The 18,776-nt window shown below is 35.6% G+C and overlaps 1 protein-coding gene across 4 annotated transcripts; it reads right to left on the reverse strand.

Annotated features, from left to right (window-relative positions):
* Positions 1-2,851: 2,851 nt before the first annotated feature.
* On the reverse strand, positions 2,852-18,454 carry LOC106160678 (beta-galactosidase-1-like protein 2). 4 transcript variants are annotated; one of them, XM_087005305.1, is made up of 18 exons: positions 17,999-18,454; positions 16,873-16,944; positions 15,923-16,018; positions 15,238-15,346; positions 14,601-14,693; positions 13,938-14,019; positions 13,029-13,184; positions 12,386-12,520; positions 11,636-11,725; positions 11,059-11,109; positions 10,033-10,088; positions 9,675-9,824; positions 9,090-9,182; positions 8,282-8,381; positions 7,003-7,090; positions 5,329-5,446; positions 4,830-4,946; positions 2,852-4,554 (listed from the first exon to the last, which is right to left on the reverse strand). In XM_087005305.1, the coding sequence occupies exons 1-18, from the start codon at positions 18,322-18,324 to the stop codon at positions 4,483-4,485; spliced, it is 2,004 nt and encodes a 667-aa protein (XP_086861431.1). In that variant the 5' UTR covers positions 18,325-18,454; the 3' UTR covers positions 2,852-4,482. The 4 variants fall into 4 exon arrangements, with proteins under 4 accessions (XP_086861431.1, XP_086861433.1, XP_086861435.1 ...); XM_087005307.1 differs by lacking the exon at positions 17,999-18,454 and adding an exon at positions 17,749-17,885; XM_087005309.1 differs by lacking the exons at positions 15,923-16,018; positions 16,873-16,944; positions 17,999-18,454 and adding an exon at positions 15,601-15,916.
* Positions 18,455-18,776: the final 322 nt, after the last annotated feature.

Consider the following 18,776-nt stretch of genomic DNA (forward strand, 5'->3'; position numbering starts at 1 on the left):
AATAACCAAAACTTTTATTTGGATCTTCAATTAATGTCTGTTTGTGCCTTAAGTCACACAAGAATATACCAGATAACAATAAATAATAAAACTTTGGCTGTCAATCACTGGCATCTGTGGCACGGTTTCACATGCGTCACATACGAACACCATATACAAAAGAAATGTATAAATATATACAAACAAATAGAATCCACAGTGGGTGGCAATGAAGCAAATATAAGAAAACTAAACCCCATTAATGTTTTCAATGAAAAAATGACCTGTACATTTACACATACCTTGATAACAAAATGTCAGCTGAAATAATAATGGCAAATGTGAACCTGTGACCCAGACAAAAAAGGGGAATTCATTGCACAGATGAAATATGCAAAAGCACCTGTTGCAAGGCTCAGTAGAATCCTACATTTCCATGTACTTGTGATAAAGTTTGCCAATTGAGAAGGAAGACAAATTGAAAGGCGCAGATTAGAGAGACTGCAACAAACATTGTGCTGCTGTCATGGACAATCCAGTTGGCATGAAGTCTTTTATTTAATCAAATTGACAAATAGAGTATCTAATTACTGTGGATTTTGATGCATGGCTTAGTTTCTATTGCAAATAGAGTACAATGTTGTACATTTACTCAGGATTTATCCACAAAAGAAGATCTTCACAGATGTTCGGCATCTGATCTTAATCCATTCTCTCTTGATTAAAGGTACTCATCTACATATATGTTTAGTCATTGTAACATGAGGAAAAAAATTTATGAATAATATTACTACAGTTTTCATATGATTAAAGTAAAATGTTGGTCTTAAACTGATTTAAGGTTTTTTTTAAACCTGTCCCTAGCTAAAGGCAACTGCATTCTTGAACCAAGATGATTATATTCGCTCTAGATATCTGGTGAAAACAGATAAGTCAATCTGTCAGTACAATTCAAATATAATTCAAATATAATTAAGTTATTTTTAATTTGAATATTTAGCATACGCCGATGTAATTAACTAAAAAGTGTTATATAGTATAACATCTCTTATGTGTGAGTGTGTGAGCGAGTGTCTGTTTGGTTATTTTTGTATTGTCATGTGTCAATAAAAAAAAAATTATTCGCTCTATCTCATGATCTGCACCCCCCCATGTGAACATCCTACTCACCCATTAACATCTTTATTTCCACAAACAATAACTTGAAAAGTCTAAAGTCTATTTTTTAAAATTAAGTGGAAAAAACTTTTTACTAGTTTCACTTTATAAGTTAGAATACACTATAATTTTTTTTAATGTGCTCTTTTAAGAACAAAAATAAGGACTGCTCAATTGATGGCCTAAACCACATCCTCTATGCAGATGACCTTGTCCTGTTATCAACTAGCAAGGAAGGATTGCAAGGCCACTTATTAGCACTTAGCACATATTGCAGAAAATGGAAGCTTCAGGTAAATGAGAAAAAGTCAAAAGTTGTCATCTTTAACAAACAAGGGAAAATAGACAAGAATATTAACTTTTATATAAATAACAAAATCATAGAATCTGTGAAGAATTTCACATACTTAGGAATAACCTTCACAAACACAGGGTCTTTAAAAAAAAAAAGCAATTGAAAACCTGAAACAAAATGCAATGAAAGCATCTTTTGCACTGAAAACAGCAATTTCCTCACACCAAATATCTTCTCCCCTACTATACATGAAACTCTTTGATAAAACCGTCAAGCCAATCTTACTCTATGGTTGTGAAGTTTGGGCAGAGGAACTATTTAAAGATAAGAAAATCTCCCTCCAAAAAATTAATAAAATGCCTTTTGAGCAGCTCCATCTAAAAACATGTAAGTGGGCTCTTGGTGTACGGAAATATGCAAGCAACAATGCAAGTAGGGCAGAACTTGGAAGGCTGCCACTCTACACAGCTATTGTAAAACATGTTTTTAAGTACCAAATTCGTTTCAAAGAACTTGCTCCAAATAGAATCGTGAAACAAATCTATGAAAGAGAAATCCATTTAAAAGGGCCTAGCTGGTCAAGCTCTCTGAAAACTTTTATAGACCTCTGGGGACTGTCAACAGATCTAAACACTGTAGACCCAAACCTACTTCAAGTAAATGTTATTAAAAAAATTGAAGAACTTTTTTGGACCGATCTGCACAGTGACAATAAAAGCAAACTAAGAACTTACAAAGCAATAAAGAAATCCTACACTCCAGAAAATTATCTCACAATGAAAGTCCCTCTAAATGAAATAAAAACACTTGCAAAATTTCGAATCAGTGACCATGACCTAGAAATTGAAAGAGGTCGCTACACAAAACCCAAAAAACCAGTAGAAAACCGAATATGTCCACATTGCAATGATGTTGAAACAGAAGTGCATTTCCTACTAAAATGTAATGAGCATGTGAACGAAAGAGAAAAAATGATAAAAATGATACCGCCGCAAATGTCATCTGATTTAGAAAAACTTGCCTGGCTTCTCAATCCTCAAAGTGAACACTCCCTAAAAACCGTGTGTCACTTCATCCAACAAACATTTAAAAAAAGACTAGCCTGTCAATAATAATGAGCAAGTCTACCACAATACAGAACAATGTAATTGTCATTATGTAATATAGGTATTTTTTATCTTATTATTATTATTTATTTATTTTTATTGTGTTAATAGGTCTAGATTGTACTAAATGTATCTATATACAAGTAGTTTAGAGGGCCTGCAAAATGTACTGAAACGTTTTAGTGCTCAATAAAATTATTATTATTTAAAGAAACCTATATTTATTTTAAAAAAACCTACAGCAATGCTTATCTTCTGCTCCACCCACAAAACTTTGCGAGGCAGATTATATTTTCAAATACAATATCCTGTGCACATATAACATTTCTTTAATGTCACATTACATCAGTATGTAGAAATACAATTGTGACCAATATTACAACTGTAACATAGCAGCTGGTTGAGGCTCAGAGTTAATATATTCTTGTGTGCTTTGAGCTAAGAGATCTCATCCATGATGAAAAACAACACACAGGACACATCCAAGTTAATCTTAAACAACACTTAATTAGAGACTTTACCCTAAAACATATTTTAATATTACAAAATAATGGAATAACACACATATTCAGAGGACCCTCTCAGGGCCTTCTCCTTTTTAGAAGAGCTGTGCACTTTTTTAACACAGTGACTCTGAGACTAAATATATCCTTATATGCTTAAAGCATAGAGATAGCACAGTAGTTCTCATCTACGATGAAATACTACACAAAGGACAAATCTATACCAACACATATTTAGATACTTAACCCTCAATCATATATAACAAAATTAACTTTAAGTTATTATCATTATATTGATATGTACAGAGAGCAAAAATATGAACACCTTAGGCCTGTGCAATATTAAAAAAAAATTTTTGGACCATGGGTTATATTTATATATATTTTCATTAAATCATTGTTGTTCAATGTGCTATAGATTACTGTCTTTGCCATTAATTTATACATGCTACATAAATAATTCACATGGAGCATTTACATTTTTGCTCTTTCTCTTTGTTCATATATATTTATCTCTCTGTTTATATATATTTATCTCTCTCTGTTTATATATATATATATAAATATAAATAAATTTCAGTAAAATTAAAGACAACCATACACCATGGTTTTGTATTTTGTACATACACCAGACAAATACATATTAATTTAATGAAAGTCATTCCAAAACATTTTACATGTGTAATTATAATTTATTTTATGGCACATTCCATATAAAATCTCCATTCACTTCACAGAATATCTAGAATTATTAAAAACATTGATGATAAAACAACAAAGATAAAACAATAAAATAACAATAAAAATAAATAAAAAAACAGTCAGCAGTGTTACTCAGTTAAAAATATTGTTTCTCAAATATTCATAATTTGTAAACATCATTCAAAATATGTTTTCTGTAAAGTTTTAAAGAAGGCAATATCTTTGGCAACAAGAATATGTATGAACCCTACCTGTTATCAACAGATGTACCAGTTTATCCTCTCAACTTCTTTCCAAAATAAGTTACTTATTGATGAAAATTAAGATGATATGCAAATAAATTTATTACTCTATTTGTGAACCAAAAAGAAAGAGACATTCATTATCAGTATCAGTAAAAATAATTGAGAAAAAATTTGTGTCCTCATTGAATTTGCTTTGTCAAGATATTTTCCTCACTCGGTACTATAATACTGGTACAGGAAAAAAATTCCATGTCTGTAGCCTCCAGCAGCAGAAACACAACCCTTACTAAGCTTTCATTTTATGTGTCACCAATATTTTTCCTCACTTTCCAGGGGTGGATCCAGAGATTTTTCTGACAGTCTTCCAATTTATCTTTGTCGATCCATCCTCCATTTTGGCCCATCATCCATCAGAAAAAAATTAGATGCTCATCAATGGAAACTTGAAAAATTTTGATCGTCTTCTGGAAGACAGCTTCCAGCTGTCCCTGCTTTCACAGGTCAAGTTGAGGTTTATCTTTAAATGTGATGGTTGGCTTTGACCCATGAAGCTCAAATATTAAAATCTACAATAAAAATTGACACAAACTTAGACAACAAGGAGTGCTACATAATATAGTGCTACGAGTAGATAAAGTACTACCAATATACTCTCGCTGAATGCAATCACTTTAACACACGTCCTTTTGTTTCCAACATACTCGTACAATCGCCAGCTTTTCTGTATTCTATTCAATGTCATAAGGGGGCATGTTGATCTGTTAATGTAATTGCATTCAGCAAAAGTCCCTGTACAGTAGTTTTGAACTCGAATGATCGTCTCACTGAGAATGGGCCCTACCTCATTATTTCCTGTTCTGAGTAGAGGTCCAGGCAGGTACAGGGTACGCTGGGGTCCTATCTCCCAGTATCTGCCCAGGTTAAACCCATTCACAAATACCACACCTTTCTTCCAGCCCTGGAGTATAAATATTGTATTTTTACATACTTCTGCAATATGTGATTTCAATAAAATATATTGGTGATTTTAATATTAACCTGACATTATGTCCTTGCTTACATTTACTGTTACCGTTTGAATATCATCAAAGTAATTTCAAATTATTTTTTCATGCGGTAAGTCCTCAGAAATTTTCTCCAAAATTCAGAAAAAGGTTCTATTATACAGGCCTAAAGCCAGCAATTTCAAAGAGAGGTTCATTTCTTCCTGAAAAAGTGCACTTTTGTACCCACTAAGTTGACCAAACTTGAGAAATAGCAAATTTTGGTTACATGGACCTTTTCCAGCCAAATGGGGTTTTCATTCAAGCCCCCTTGCCAAGGAGCTCGAGGATACATACTTTCATGTCAATAAAGGTATCACAGGGAGGATGTTTTGTGACTGTCAACCTGGTGTAGAACATCCCGGGAGTTCCAACGACATCCTTGTAGGGGGACCAGTCTCCAGATGACAACATACTGCAGATGTAATGAAACACATAATAAACACATCTACCAAGTTCATTATGACAAAATCCCATTCATACCAGAACTAGACTAAATATTGTTTAGTTGACTGTGAGATTATCCCATGTTATATTGTATGGTATATCAATATAACATGAGAAAATTTTACCTCAATTTAATTAAACTTGAAAACTATTCTTCTATGTCTCCCTCCAGTGCCAAGTCTAGACAAATGACACTTAAATTCATTCTTAAGTTTGCTTTAAAATAACAAAATTTATATAATGATTCTTTAGTGAGCCTCTGAGAAAATGCATAAATTATTACTGGGTATAAATTTTATAACAGCCCAGGGAGTCAGATTTAAATTGTGTCACCCCATACATGTATAAGAATGAAAGTAGGTATGCAGTGGTGTTTTGAGTTATAGATACTACAACATTGGTGGGCAAGACATGATAGCCACATAGGCTTTATATACATACTGGTATATATACATGTATACATGTATATATGTATACATGTATACATGTATATATGTATACATGTACCTATAATGTATATCAGGGGCGGATTTAGGCGGTCTTCTGGGTCTTCCAAAAGACGGTCAGATTTTCAAGTTTACATTGACGGGTATTTAATTTTTCTGTTGGAAGACGGTCAAAATTGGAGGATGAATCAACAAAGATAATTTGGAAGACTGTCAGTAAAAAGCTCTGGATCTGCCCCTCTCTATATATACTTTCCTGAATCATAATGTATCTATATACAGGGGCGGATCCAGAGATATTTTCTGACAGTCTTCCAAATTATCTTTGTTGATCCATCCTCCATTTTTGACCGTCTTCCGACAGAAAATATAAGATGCCCGATAATGTAAACTTGAAAATCTGACCGTCTTCGGGAAGACCCAGAAGACGGCTTAAATCCGCCCCTGATATATGTAATACTCTCTGACAACAGGGTGCCTAGTACACTAGGACTCCGTTCACATGGAAAGTCTATTTTCTAAAAATCTATTTTCTATTCGTGGTATCTTGTAATCACGGTCCCTGTGCCCTGAATATCCCGGCCGCAACGTAATTACTGGAGGCGCGAGCCAGTTGCTTCCAAAGCTGTAATTAATTCTCGGGATATTCAGGGCACAGGGACCGTGATTACAAGATACCGCGAATAGAAAATAGATTTTTAGAAAATAGACTTTCCATGTGAACGAAGCCTAGAAGTCTTTTACAAAATTATTGTATCGGACCCTGCGGGAACCGAGATGCTCAACAGGAAAGCATTCCTTAACAGACATACTCTTTGACATTTTTTTTTTTTGGGGGGGGGGGAGGAGGAGGAGGATTTCACACCTTTGGGTTGAGTATAGTGCACATCCCTGTCTTTGTCAAGCAGGAGTGATTACTGAGTGAATACACTCAACGCCACAATTTCAGGGGCAGGTAGTTTCAAAATCACAATTGAGTTTATTGGGTGAGTTTCATATCCTTTTTTATTGTAATTTTATGTCTTATTTTATAATAAATTTTGTATGCTATTTTATTAGAATGTATCTTTTTTTATACCTTGTTAGGAATGGTTTCCTGAACTCCAGTGGATAGTGATCCCAGTCTATCAGCACTGCTTTATCCAAGTAAACTGTGCTTGTTATACCTGGAATGAATTGAAGTGATTGTCTCTGAAACGTTTCACAAAATGGGCATAACATATTCCGTGGCAGATGTCTAAAAAGATGCAGACATGGTGGGCATAGTGGAACTTGTTTCATGTGGGCATGTATGTCACACTATTGTGGCTTACAGCACATCTGCCATAGCATAAACATCACCTGGCCCATTGCCATCAATTTCAAAGTGGGGAGGGGGGTCCTTTTCTGAAAAAGAGGCCTTTTTTCAAGAAACTTCCGTGTACTTGCCATGGACCAAATTTTACTGAGAACAAACCTTTCCCTGCAAAAAAGGACAGTTCGCTCAAACTCCCGTGGCTCCAGGGCTGACCAAGATGAATCAGGTGCAACACTGGACACCTAGTTGTATTTGACATCTGGGCCGATATTCTCGAAGCTATCAAATATGATTTTTTCATCGAATCTTAATCAAATCCAAAAAAACGGTATTCTCGAAGCTATCGAAAATTTTTTCATCGAAATCGATTCGAAGACGAAAAAATTCGACATCAAAAACGTTTGAGAATACTGCCCCTGCTCATGACTCACAGCAGTTCATAGCTAGGACATATACCTCATCAATGTATGGTTTATACATTATAGATACATGTCACACTTTTCATACACTGTACTAGTACCAGTACATGTTGGTGCACATAAGATCCAAATTACTTCCATTATTTTACAGTTATTACTTATATTAAATTTTATCATTCAATCATACCATATCAAATAAATTACTGGTAAAAACTCTCTGTTATTACATATGAACTGAGCATCGGTGGAGCATGGATTCCCAGTAACATACATACACCACTTCTACTAGTTTCTTATACAACTCAAATAAATTCAACATGTCAAGGGATAAACTGAATAAATTACTAGATCAGTCATAAAAGAGATTCAGACTGCTCCTTTCTTTAAATTTTTTGGTCAGAAATTTTAACCTACTGACCTACATGTACTTTTCTGCCTCATTGATGTACAGCACAGAATGCTAGCAGAAATATCTGTTCAAATATCGACCGTCTTTCGGGTTACATTAAACAATGCCTTTTGTTATTCTCTTAGTTATACTTCTTGAAACTGTATGCTGGCATTTGGTCGGCTTTTGTGGCAAAAAAAACTGACTTCATATGCATCTTTAAGGTGAAAAAACTCATGTTAGAATACTGTACCTTTCCTTTGACTCTCAAATGGTACTTTTGTTCCATTATAATATCCCATGCTATTGAGTCTGCCCATATTTTCAACTAATACATCTAAAACATAAGTTGTCTGAAAATATGCACGAGGAAAAAAAATTAAAAAATTATCATTTCCCTTGAAATGATTAACCAGAAATATTTCAACTGTGAAATTTTGCTCTTTTTTTAACAAAAGATTGAAACTCAAATATTACAAGTAATAACAGCAAAAGACTATAAAGTGAACTGAATAAAATAAAAAAATATTGAACAAGTTAATGAATGATCAAACAAACAAAAACTTAATAATCTAACCATGCATAAGTCTGGACTGTGATATACATCACATGACCACAGCTGACTGTATTAATATGGTTACAAATTATTAATCATAATGCATGGTTATGTTCCCGAAGAATTATGACAGGGGCGGATTTAGGCCGTCTTCTGGGTCTTCCAGAAGACGGTCAGATTTTAAAGTTTACATTGATGGGTATCTAATATTTTCTGTCAGAAGATGGTCAAAAATGGAGGATGGATTAACAAAGATAATTTGGAAGACTGTCAGAAAATATCTCTGGATCAGCCCCTGTATGAATAGATATACTTGCGTTATTGTGTTTTTAGTCGAGCACAAGATACCCATTTGTTCAGCTGTACATATGAAGTATATTCAATCACTCATTACATTACACTCAATGGCTCGCTCTGGCTACAGCACTGAATAAACCATTTGCATTTGGTTTTAGTTTCTGTAACATGTTACAATATTCTTTGACACTCCAATTATTCCAGTCACCTTGTTCTGTGGCTTATTTGGCCCCTTTATCGCCACCACCATGTCTTTCTTGTTCAAGTTAAAAGTGGCAATCTCTGTCCCATTCAGAAGGACCTAAAAGATGACATAGAGGGATGGAATAAACCAAAAAATCATCACAGCTTTTAACATTCCCAATTTACAAAATTACCAGTTTATACTAGCTTCTCTCTTAAAGAATACAAGAATTTAAATTCTAAATATGTATTAGAATTCATGTTAAATGCTTGGAACATTTTCAAGTATGGCAAAATTTGCATCACATGGGAAAATTCAAGTGAAATCAGGTTTTCATGCCAATTTATATCAAATTATATTATATAAAACTGATGAGAAATATTTTGCTTAACTGCTATAGTTTGTGTGGCAAATGATTCACCTTGCAAAATAAAACAAAAGAATTTCCCCCCAGAAACAGCACAAGTACTATCAATGAATATCATATATTTTGACATATAGATAAAGCAAAATTTAAGCACATCATTTTGATAAATATTATAATTTTTATCATTCATTTGTACTTAAAAATACCTCAACTTGGCAAAAACTATATATGCGGTCACTTACCACAGCCCTATCTCTGACAGTGTCAGAAAATTTTAGTTTTCCACCTTTGGTGATTTCTGTCCTGTACAAAATAAACCCATAGCCTTGTCCTCCACCATTGTTAACCTGACCGAGAAACTCCATGGGGACTGCTTCTATGCCATATATAGCCTGCAAATGACAGGGGTTAAACTGGAGTTGTCATCACAGCAACTTTTACTCAATGCCAAATTTCACATTCTGTTATTTTAGTAATGCACACCAAATAAATAAATAAATATAAAATAAAGTAAAAAGAATTAATCTAGAGTTCACTGTGGGCAACTTAAGGAAAACCATAAATTAAGATTAATATGAAAGCCGAAAAAGTGCAAAATACCTTCATTCGTTTTACCATGTCATCCAAAAGTAAATATTTTTCAATTTCAAGAGTACCTGCAAAAGAAGAAAAAACATACTAGTACCTAGCAAACAACCAACAAGTCCTGATGAAGTACTTATATATACCTCTTTTCATACTGTGCCCACGTGATTTTTTTTTCTTTTTTTTTGCATCATGGTAACTAGTCCTTCATGTGTGACAATAGAGTTTTTCCGTTGCCGGTGAGATATGCCGGCTGGATTAATACGTCATCGGTTTGTGCGCACTTGTGATGTTCACCGCATTCATATACCGTTATCCCATCTAGTCTGCTGAATACAAGCGCTCCTATCTAGCCAGTGCGGAAGATTATTGAAAATAGTTATTAAAGGTTGTGTTTGCTAATTTATATGACTTATATACTTTTTTTACAAGAGTTCAAGTGTACGTTCATGCAAATTTCGACTTTTTAACAGAGAGGAGCCGCTAGTTTTGGTTTATCAGGCAGGTAGTCGGGGGTTGATCATCGGGTTCTTACGAACCGCCATTTTTGTCGGGAAAAATTGCACTTTTGGGTAATATTTGTCTCCTTTTTCATAAAAAAGAATCCCCCCCCTTGGAAATAGATGGCTACGGGGCCGTATATTGTTATTATTATATTGGAATGAGCGCCAGCATTCCGGGACATTACCGGAACGCGATGAGAGAAGCGCGTTACTGGATACATTAGCACATACGTAACAATCTAGCCGTCGTATCCCAACTGCACAGGAAACTCTCTAATGCTACCAGGGTTTAATTCCCTTTCACGAGTTTGCTTTCAACTATTTGGACCAATCAAAATTAATCCCATTATCTGACCATGTCAAGTGTGTGTGTGTGTGTGTGTGTGTGCGTGCGTGCGTTCGTGCGTGCGTGCGTGCGTGCATGTGTGCCAAGGTGACTCTTTTACATACTAGCCAGGCCAATAGCTCAAAATGAAGCATAACAAAAGTGTACAGCACGCTGTGATAGAGGGCGCCAGTCACAAGATGCCCCACTTACCATATTTCTCTACAGGGTGGGCAGGTGGTATGGGTGGTAAGGTGGAAGACACTGGGAATAATAAAAGTTGAAAATGTTTTAAGTTTGCTAAACAAGAAGTATTACTTTTAAAATACATGTATACACAGTATAAAATCTTTTATTATTTTTCTTTTTATACTCTAAATGCATGTTTCACTTATCTTTTAATTTTAAAAATATCGTACTTTTTCTTGTTAGTTTTACTGTACAATATGTCTTATAACTGGTGCAGCCAACAACATTTCTTATAACTTTTATCAAATTTTACAGCACTTAAAACATTCCTTATTTGGCACAATGCAATTTTAAATGGAATATGTCATTAATTTGTAATTATAACTTTAAAAATTTACCCAGCAAATACACATCTATTTCTTTCTCTGGCACATACTCTACATGTAACTTATGTAGATAAACACTGGAATAGCAGAATTCCTTATTATTTGAACACTTTCCACAAAAAATCTGATTTAAATATTTTAAGGAAAAAAATATAAAAATTGTGCTGCTTCGTTTACCTACCTGTAATTTTTCATTTTTTAAACTTTTTTCTCACCTGATTCTGGGACGTTTTTGAAAAGTGTTTCTATAATCTTAGTGAACTTAGTGTTGGCTTCACCCTGTTCATTAACTGGTGCATCATAATCTAAAATACATGAAGTATGTTGATGAGAATTGGTTAAGTCTTCAATGCATGTATGGCCATTAATTCACTTTTCATCATTTGGTTTTAATAAAATCAAAGTTATACAGTAGAAAAATACACAGTCTTCCACGTTGATGATGACAGGGTGCATATAAAAAACATACAGAGTGAAAAAAATTCACAAACAGTTCCCTTGGCAGAAAAAATTCTAATTAGTACATTTTTCTGTACTCCACTGTATGAAATCTTTCAATGTCCTATTTTCAATTTTCTATCATAATTGCTTCTATGCTTATCCAAAATGGAGACATCAAAGAATATGATTTGACTGATATGAGTGTTTATTAATTGAAAAAGGTGTGTTAGAAAACTTAAGGACCAGGTCACAATGAATTAATTGACCTAGCTACTGCACACTAACTTCCCAGGGACTCGCGCTGAGTGCAATCAGAAAAAAGAGAGCGACACATTTCCTTTTGTTCCCAACATACATAATCGTCTGCTTTTCTGAATATACTAGTGGTACAGTTAACTCTTGGAGGAGGCATGTTAATCTGATTGCATTCAGCAAGAGTTCCTATATATAATTATAGAGTAAGAATGCAGTAGCTTGGTCAATAAATTCATAAGGACAGGCCCTAAAAGATGTGATCACCTTACCATAACTTGTGACTGTTGCAACATAGCTGGGGTAGTAAGCACCATTCATAAAGCCAAAGTTGGTTCCCCCATGAAACATGTAGAAATTCACAGATGATCCAGACTTCAAGATAAATGACAACACTGCCTCCATTTCTGTAAACAGATACATCAATTTATGGCACTGATAATAAATATGAGTAAAGGTATGCAGACTGGCATTTTTAAACAATGACCTATCAATTTAGTGACTTTGCATGATTTTACGTTGCCAGCTACAGTGAACCTTGGGATATTAGAGAAAAAGTTACTTTTTGTGTGCTTAAATATATATAATGAATAAAAACTGTTTAATTTTGTTTTTAATGATTTCTGTTGTTACCAAATACTGGTCCCAGTCCAAATACAGAAACTAGAAATTTGGCAAGTTTTAATTTTTTAAACAATAATAACATGAACTTTATTGTTATCACATAGCATGAAATTGTGCACAGTGTACAAATGGAACCCCAATTTAGACAACTGACACCATTCAGGTATTTCAAACACATAAGCACTGTACACAAACAAACCCATACGACCATATTTGCAGATGTGAAAACATGGACTGGACAACTACAGACAGACAGATGGACAGACACACAGACACCCAGTTAGACATTACCTTCATCTTTCATAGTGTTATGTTTGCTTCCCCATACATCATACCATCCCGGCCAGAACTCCATGGTAACCAATGGCCATTCAGGGCTCAAAGCAGCAATATTCTTAAATGCTAACTCTCCTCTACTAATTGTGTCAAAGGTCGCAGTGGGTAAAACTGTAAATAAGAAATCAAATTTAATTTTAAATATCTACAGTGTATCAAGTCACCTTGCTGACATTTTAAAACATTTTTATAATGTTCATTGTCTGCCACAATGATACCACTGATAAATCAATTTTATATTCATGAAGAATTATTCATAGATTATATTTGTAATTCATAGCACTATTGAAGTGATATTGTATTTAGAGAAAACAATATTCTTAAACTTCATGCTATTTACCACCAGCATAAGATTATCACCTACTAAGGGGGCATTCACAATGAAGCTATCGTATTAGGTAGATCAATCCAACTCCGTGGAGACTCTTGCTGAATGCAATCAGATTAACTGAATGACATGCCTACTCTAGCAGCACACCAAGGTTAATCCACCCTTAACTGCTCAAGAAGGCATATCGTACAGTTAAGAAAGTATGATACAGGCCATTCGGAATGAGAAGAGCCGAGTGCTAGCTAGGCGACAATCTAAATTTGACGGACCTACATGAAAGGAAGTCCGCTTAATCCTGAAATGGTCACACGCCTCCCCACATGTCGTCCCTCAACCGGTTAAATCGAGCCGAGATTTAATTACTGTGCCCCTGCAGGGACGACGCATGGGGAGGCATGTGAGAGGCGGAGAGACCATTACAGGATTAAGCAGTCTTCCTTTCATGTAGGTCTGCCATATTTAGGTCATGGCCTAGCTAGCACTCGGCTCTTCTCATTCTGAATGGGGCCACTGTGGCATATTAAAAACATTACCTCCAGGCAGACTTCCCTTCTCTAAATGTTCTGCTGGGTCAGCAGTTAACATTAGTTCTTCCACACCATACTTCAGCAAGGACTGAAACAGAGAGGGCAATAATTACTATATCATATAATATAAATGAAAGTTTTTTAATTATTGACATTTGACTCACTATCAAAGGCATATAATCTTAAGTTTCAAGATGCAAACTACAGTTAAATGAAACTTTATAGACAATACAAAGTGGAAACGGAACACTTTTATAAAACTTAGGTAAAGACTGAATATTTGATTACAAATATATATAATCATATGTATGTACAAAATATATCAATATATCATGTAATATTAAAAATCAGAATATGAAAATCATTACCTTAAAAAGTACAGTTTCATGCACTCTCAAAAACATTTTATATTAAGAAGGTTGCTGTTATCTTTATAATGTTGTAAAGTGAATAACATTGCTTTACTTTACAATTATTCTATTTATTCCATATTTGCAATATAAGTGTATAAAATATAACAATATTCCACTCACTTTGCAAAAATGGTAATAATTAACATATTCTTTGTGAAAACTGATTTACAAACTTCAGATTTCATGATTCTGTGACAGTCTAACTACAAATACTTTGTTCTATGTAAATTAGTTTGAGAACAAAGCTTCACATTACATCTTTGAGTGCCTCCAAGTACTTTTTGTCCTGTCCATATGCACCATACTCATTTTCTATTTGGAATGCAATAATTGGTCCACCTCTGCTATACTAGAAAACAAAGAAAAATATCACTGTCATTTATATGTGCCATTCTCATGTCCTAGATTTCACAATGTCACAAATGCTTGAATGTAATGAGTGAAATTTAAGTGTGAAAATTCGAATCCTGTAGACTCATAATTTGACCGACTTATACGGATATCTCCTAACTTCCACTGACAGTCTGCTGTTCACCCTCCCCTGCATCATCCACCCCCTTCAGCTTCAGCCTTTTCCCAAATAATCAACATTTTTACATTGCCTCTGTACATATACCAGCATTTACAGCAGTGTAAGGAAGCTGAAACCAGGTTCATATTTTCTTTACTTTTTTTTCAGTGGTCTGAATTACTTGCAGGTGTTCAAAGGAGGCAGAGATTTATAAAAATTATGTATTACATAAAAAAATATTGTGGATTTTTTTACAATTTCTATGCATAATATGGTAGAGATTCCATCTATAGAAATTCTTATAGCCAATGAAAAAAGATGAACCATGTCCATCTTCTAATTATGTTTAACCTCTTACATGGATCATAACTCTGCCCATTACCTGTAGCCCTGCTACCAGTGGTATCAGCTCTGAGAAGTAATTGTCTACAGCCTTCAGGAATGGAGGGTACGTACTGCGAACCTTCATACTGGGGTCATTTAGGAGCCAGCTGGAATAAGACACACATGTACATACTGTCTATACTGGTAAAATAATACATAAAAATAATGAATTGGTGGTTAGGAGAGCAGGCACTTAATGTATATCCCAATCGGGCATGCCACCAAATCCCCACTACCACCATTTCATCCAGAAACCTCAGTACACCCACCCGGGCATGCCACCAAGCTCCCATTCCTTACAGATAGTGCACCCACCTGGGCATGCCACCAAACTCCCATTCACCTCAGATAGTACACCCACCTGGGCATGCCACCAAACTCCCACTCCACACAGATAGTACACCCACCTGGGCATGCCACCAAACTCTCACTCACCACAGATAGTACACCCACCTGGGCATGCTACCAAACTCCCACTCCCCACAGATAGTACACCCACCTGGGCATGCCACCAAACTCCCACTCACCACAGATAGTACACCCACCTGGGCATGCCACCAAACTCCCACTCCCCACAGATAGTACACCCACCTGGGCATGCCACCAAACTCCCACTCCACACAGATAGTACACCCACCTGGGCATGCCACCAAACTCCCACTCCACACAGATAGTACACCCACCTGGGCATGCCACCAAACTCCCATTCCCCACAGATGTACGGGCCAGGTCTCAGCACTACATACAAACCAACTTCTTGCGCCAGCTCCAAATATTGTCTTCAACATGAAAAAGACAAAGATACATAAAATATATATATCTGTAAATTACATGTGTAGTTCCAGATTTTGATTTTAGTTGTTGTGTATGACTACGTGGAGCTGTCACAATACTAAAAAATTAAAAATAAAAGTGTGTAAATAAACTTTAAACTGTGTTTTTATGTTATTTGACAATTCTTTTTTCTTTGTTGAAAGATTGGATTTAGTTTATGAGTTTTACATGATCATATGATTCATCAATTTTGTGAACTATCTGTTCTTGATTGAAACTTTAAGATCTGTTTGTCTTATTTACATTCAGTTCATACATGCACCAAACCCTTAACAGGTATTCTTTCACCTATGAGGACTCATGCACAGCAGTCTGTGGCAACATTTTTATGCGGTAATTACTCGATCTTTTCAGTTGGGGGGGGATTTTAAAGATACTGTAGTTTTGAAGTCCTAAATTCTTGAAATTAGAAAATTCTGCTTGCATGGTAGCAACAAAACTGAAAAGCAATCTACCTTGTATTTCTATTCTATAAAGTTAAAGCACCACAAACAGGCCCGTAGCCAGGGGGGGTTCGGGGGGTTCGAAAGAACCCCCCTTTTTGCTGGAAATAGGTCCACTCTGGGTAAAATTTGACCTAGGTACATGGGGATTATATGGTAAAAGGTCCACTTTTTCAGGAAAAGAACCCCCCATTTGAAATTGCTGGCTACGGGTCTGACAAATGCTATACAAAAAAATATATTTTTAATGATTCCAAAATTATGTATCTGAAAGATTAATAACTTTTCCCCATTGAAAAGATTGAATCATTATCATGCTGGCTGGTATATACCAGTTCTTTTTATTCCATACTCACACAATGTCTAGCAGGCCATCCTTGAAATTAAATTTCCCTTTAATTTCTTCATGTAAATTCCATGGTACATACCTGAAACAAATGGAGCCAAGGGGTGCAAAGATCAGTTTTTAATTCAACTTCTTTGTACAGCACTATTAATTATGAATTCCAGTATAAGTTTTGGGTGGAGGACTGCTAGTTAACTTTGGGATCCAATGTCAGGTATAATGATATTCAATTCCTCACATGTAAACTTTTTATATATCTTTTCAAGCTACATATCTTTGATTACTATCATAGATATTTTGAAACTGAGATAATTTATAAAGAAATAGTATAAATAAGCAAAAATAGTAAATAACAGTTTTGATGTAAGCATTGATTTCTTGTCAAACAAGATATAGCAGAAGAATATGAGTTGTAAAAAAATAGTTTTTCTCTACAGCTTGTGATGTGGTAACATTTTAAAAATCCTCCACAACACAGGGGGATGGGGAACAAACATTTTTGATATTCAATAGGCAGTTATTGTTTTGCAGGCCACAATATCTGGGTCAGATCCATGTGCTACTCTGCAAACAAAAGAAGCTGCAAGATGGCGTGACCTGACCTGACGGGAGGGTCATGCATCAACTGCTAGCTCAAGCCACTTCAGTCCACACTCTACAACTCTCCTGATGGATATTAAATCTATATTACATCTAAATTAATGATCCAACTACTTTTAAAACACACTAAAGTACTAGTAGTACAATCAGGTAATTATATCTTAGTTATAACAGATATAATTCTCAGGTACCATGTAGTTGTGATATTGAAATGATAAAAAAATGTAAAGCGTTTTCAAACGATTTCCTATCGTTATACTAAAGGTTTCATTTCAGGTCAGTTTACCTGCCTAATTAACACCTATCAACCCTTCCCATCTCCCCTTCTTAATTTATATACAGGTGTAACAGGAATGGCAGTCCTAGGAATGAAAGTCCAGGCTCCTATATGATTAGTACAAGTTACACCTGTAATGTTAGTTGGAGTACTGTGGTTGGTATATGGGACGAATGTCACCTGTACAAAGTAATGGGAAGCGGACTATGGTTCCTAGCGGACATCCATTCCTGGTACACCTTGTACACAGTGTACTCACGTTGAAACAGTGTTAAGGCCCGCAGCTTTCACCATTAACAAGCTATGTTTCCAGTATTCTGGTACGACCCGAAAATAATGCACTTCGCCACTCAGCAGTTTGAAAGGTTCGCCATCTAAATACAGCGTCTTGTCGTGAGCACGCAGACCCAAGGGACTGCGCTTGATTCTAAAATATGGCCTCAGCACGTACCAGAGACCAAGCACTATGAGCGTACATATTACGATCCGCCTCAAAGGCAACCCATATGCGTGTAAAACGAAAGTCCTCTTAGGTCTGCGTCTTGTCCACATTTCTTCTTGTGACTTTTCTTCTGTTTGCAACATGAGAAAGGTCCTATATTTCCATTCCACTAGATGTACATTGTGAGTTGGAAATAGTTGTTTATAGCATGCTCAATCAAGTCACACTCTTACAGTCGGTGTTTCCGGTGTGACAGGTGAGAGGGGTGTGTGTGTGTGGGGGGGGGGGGGGGGGGGGTCGGCTCATGCCCTGACAGGAAAGGTGGTCCTAGGAATGGAAGTCCGGAGTCCGATATGATCAGTACAGCTAGGTTAGGGTTAGTTGGAGCATAAGGGGTTAGTATATGGGACGAATGTCGCCTGTACAAAGTGTTGGAGAACGGACAACAGTTCCTAGCGGACTACCTGTCACACCTGTTTACTTTTATCCAAAACGAGGCTCCTCGCGGTCCCTGCAGGTAATTTACAAATGTGCCAAAAAGCACGGTCGTTAAAGGCAAGCATACCCTTGGACAGATACGTGTGACAACTGTTTA

This window comes from Lingula anatina, chromosome 2 (assembly GCF_051362555.1).
Source record: "Lingula anatina isolate TDL-2025a chromosome 2, LinAna3.0, whole genome shotgun sequence".
NCBI lineage: Eukaryota > Metazoa > Brachiopoda > Lingulata > Lingulida > Lingulidae > Lingula > Lingula anatina.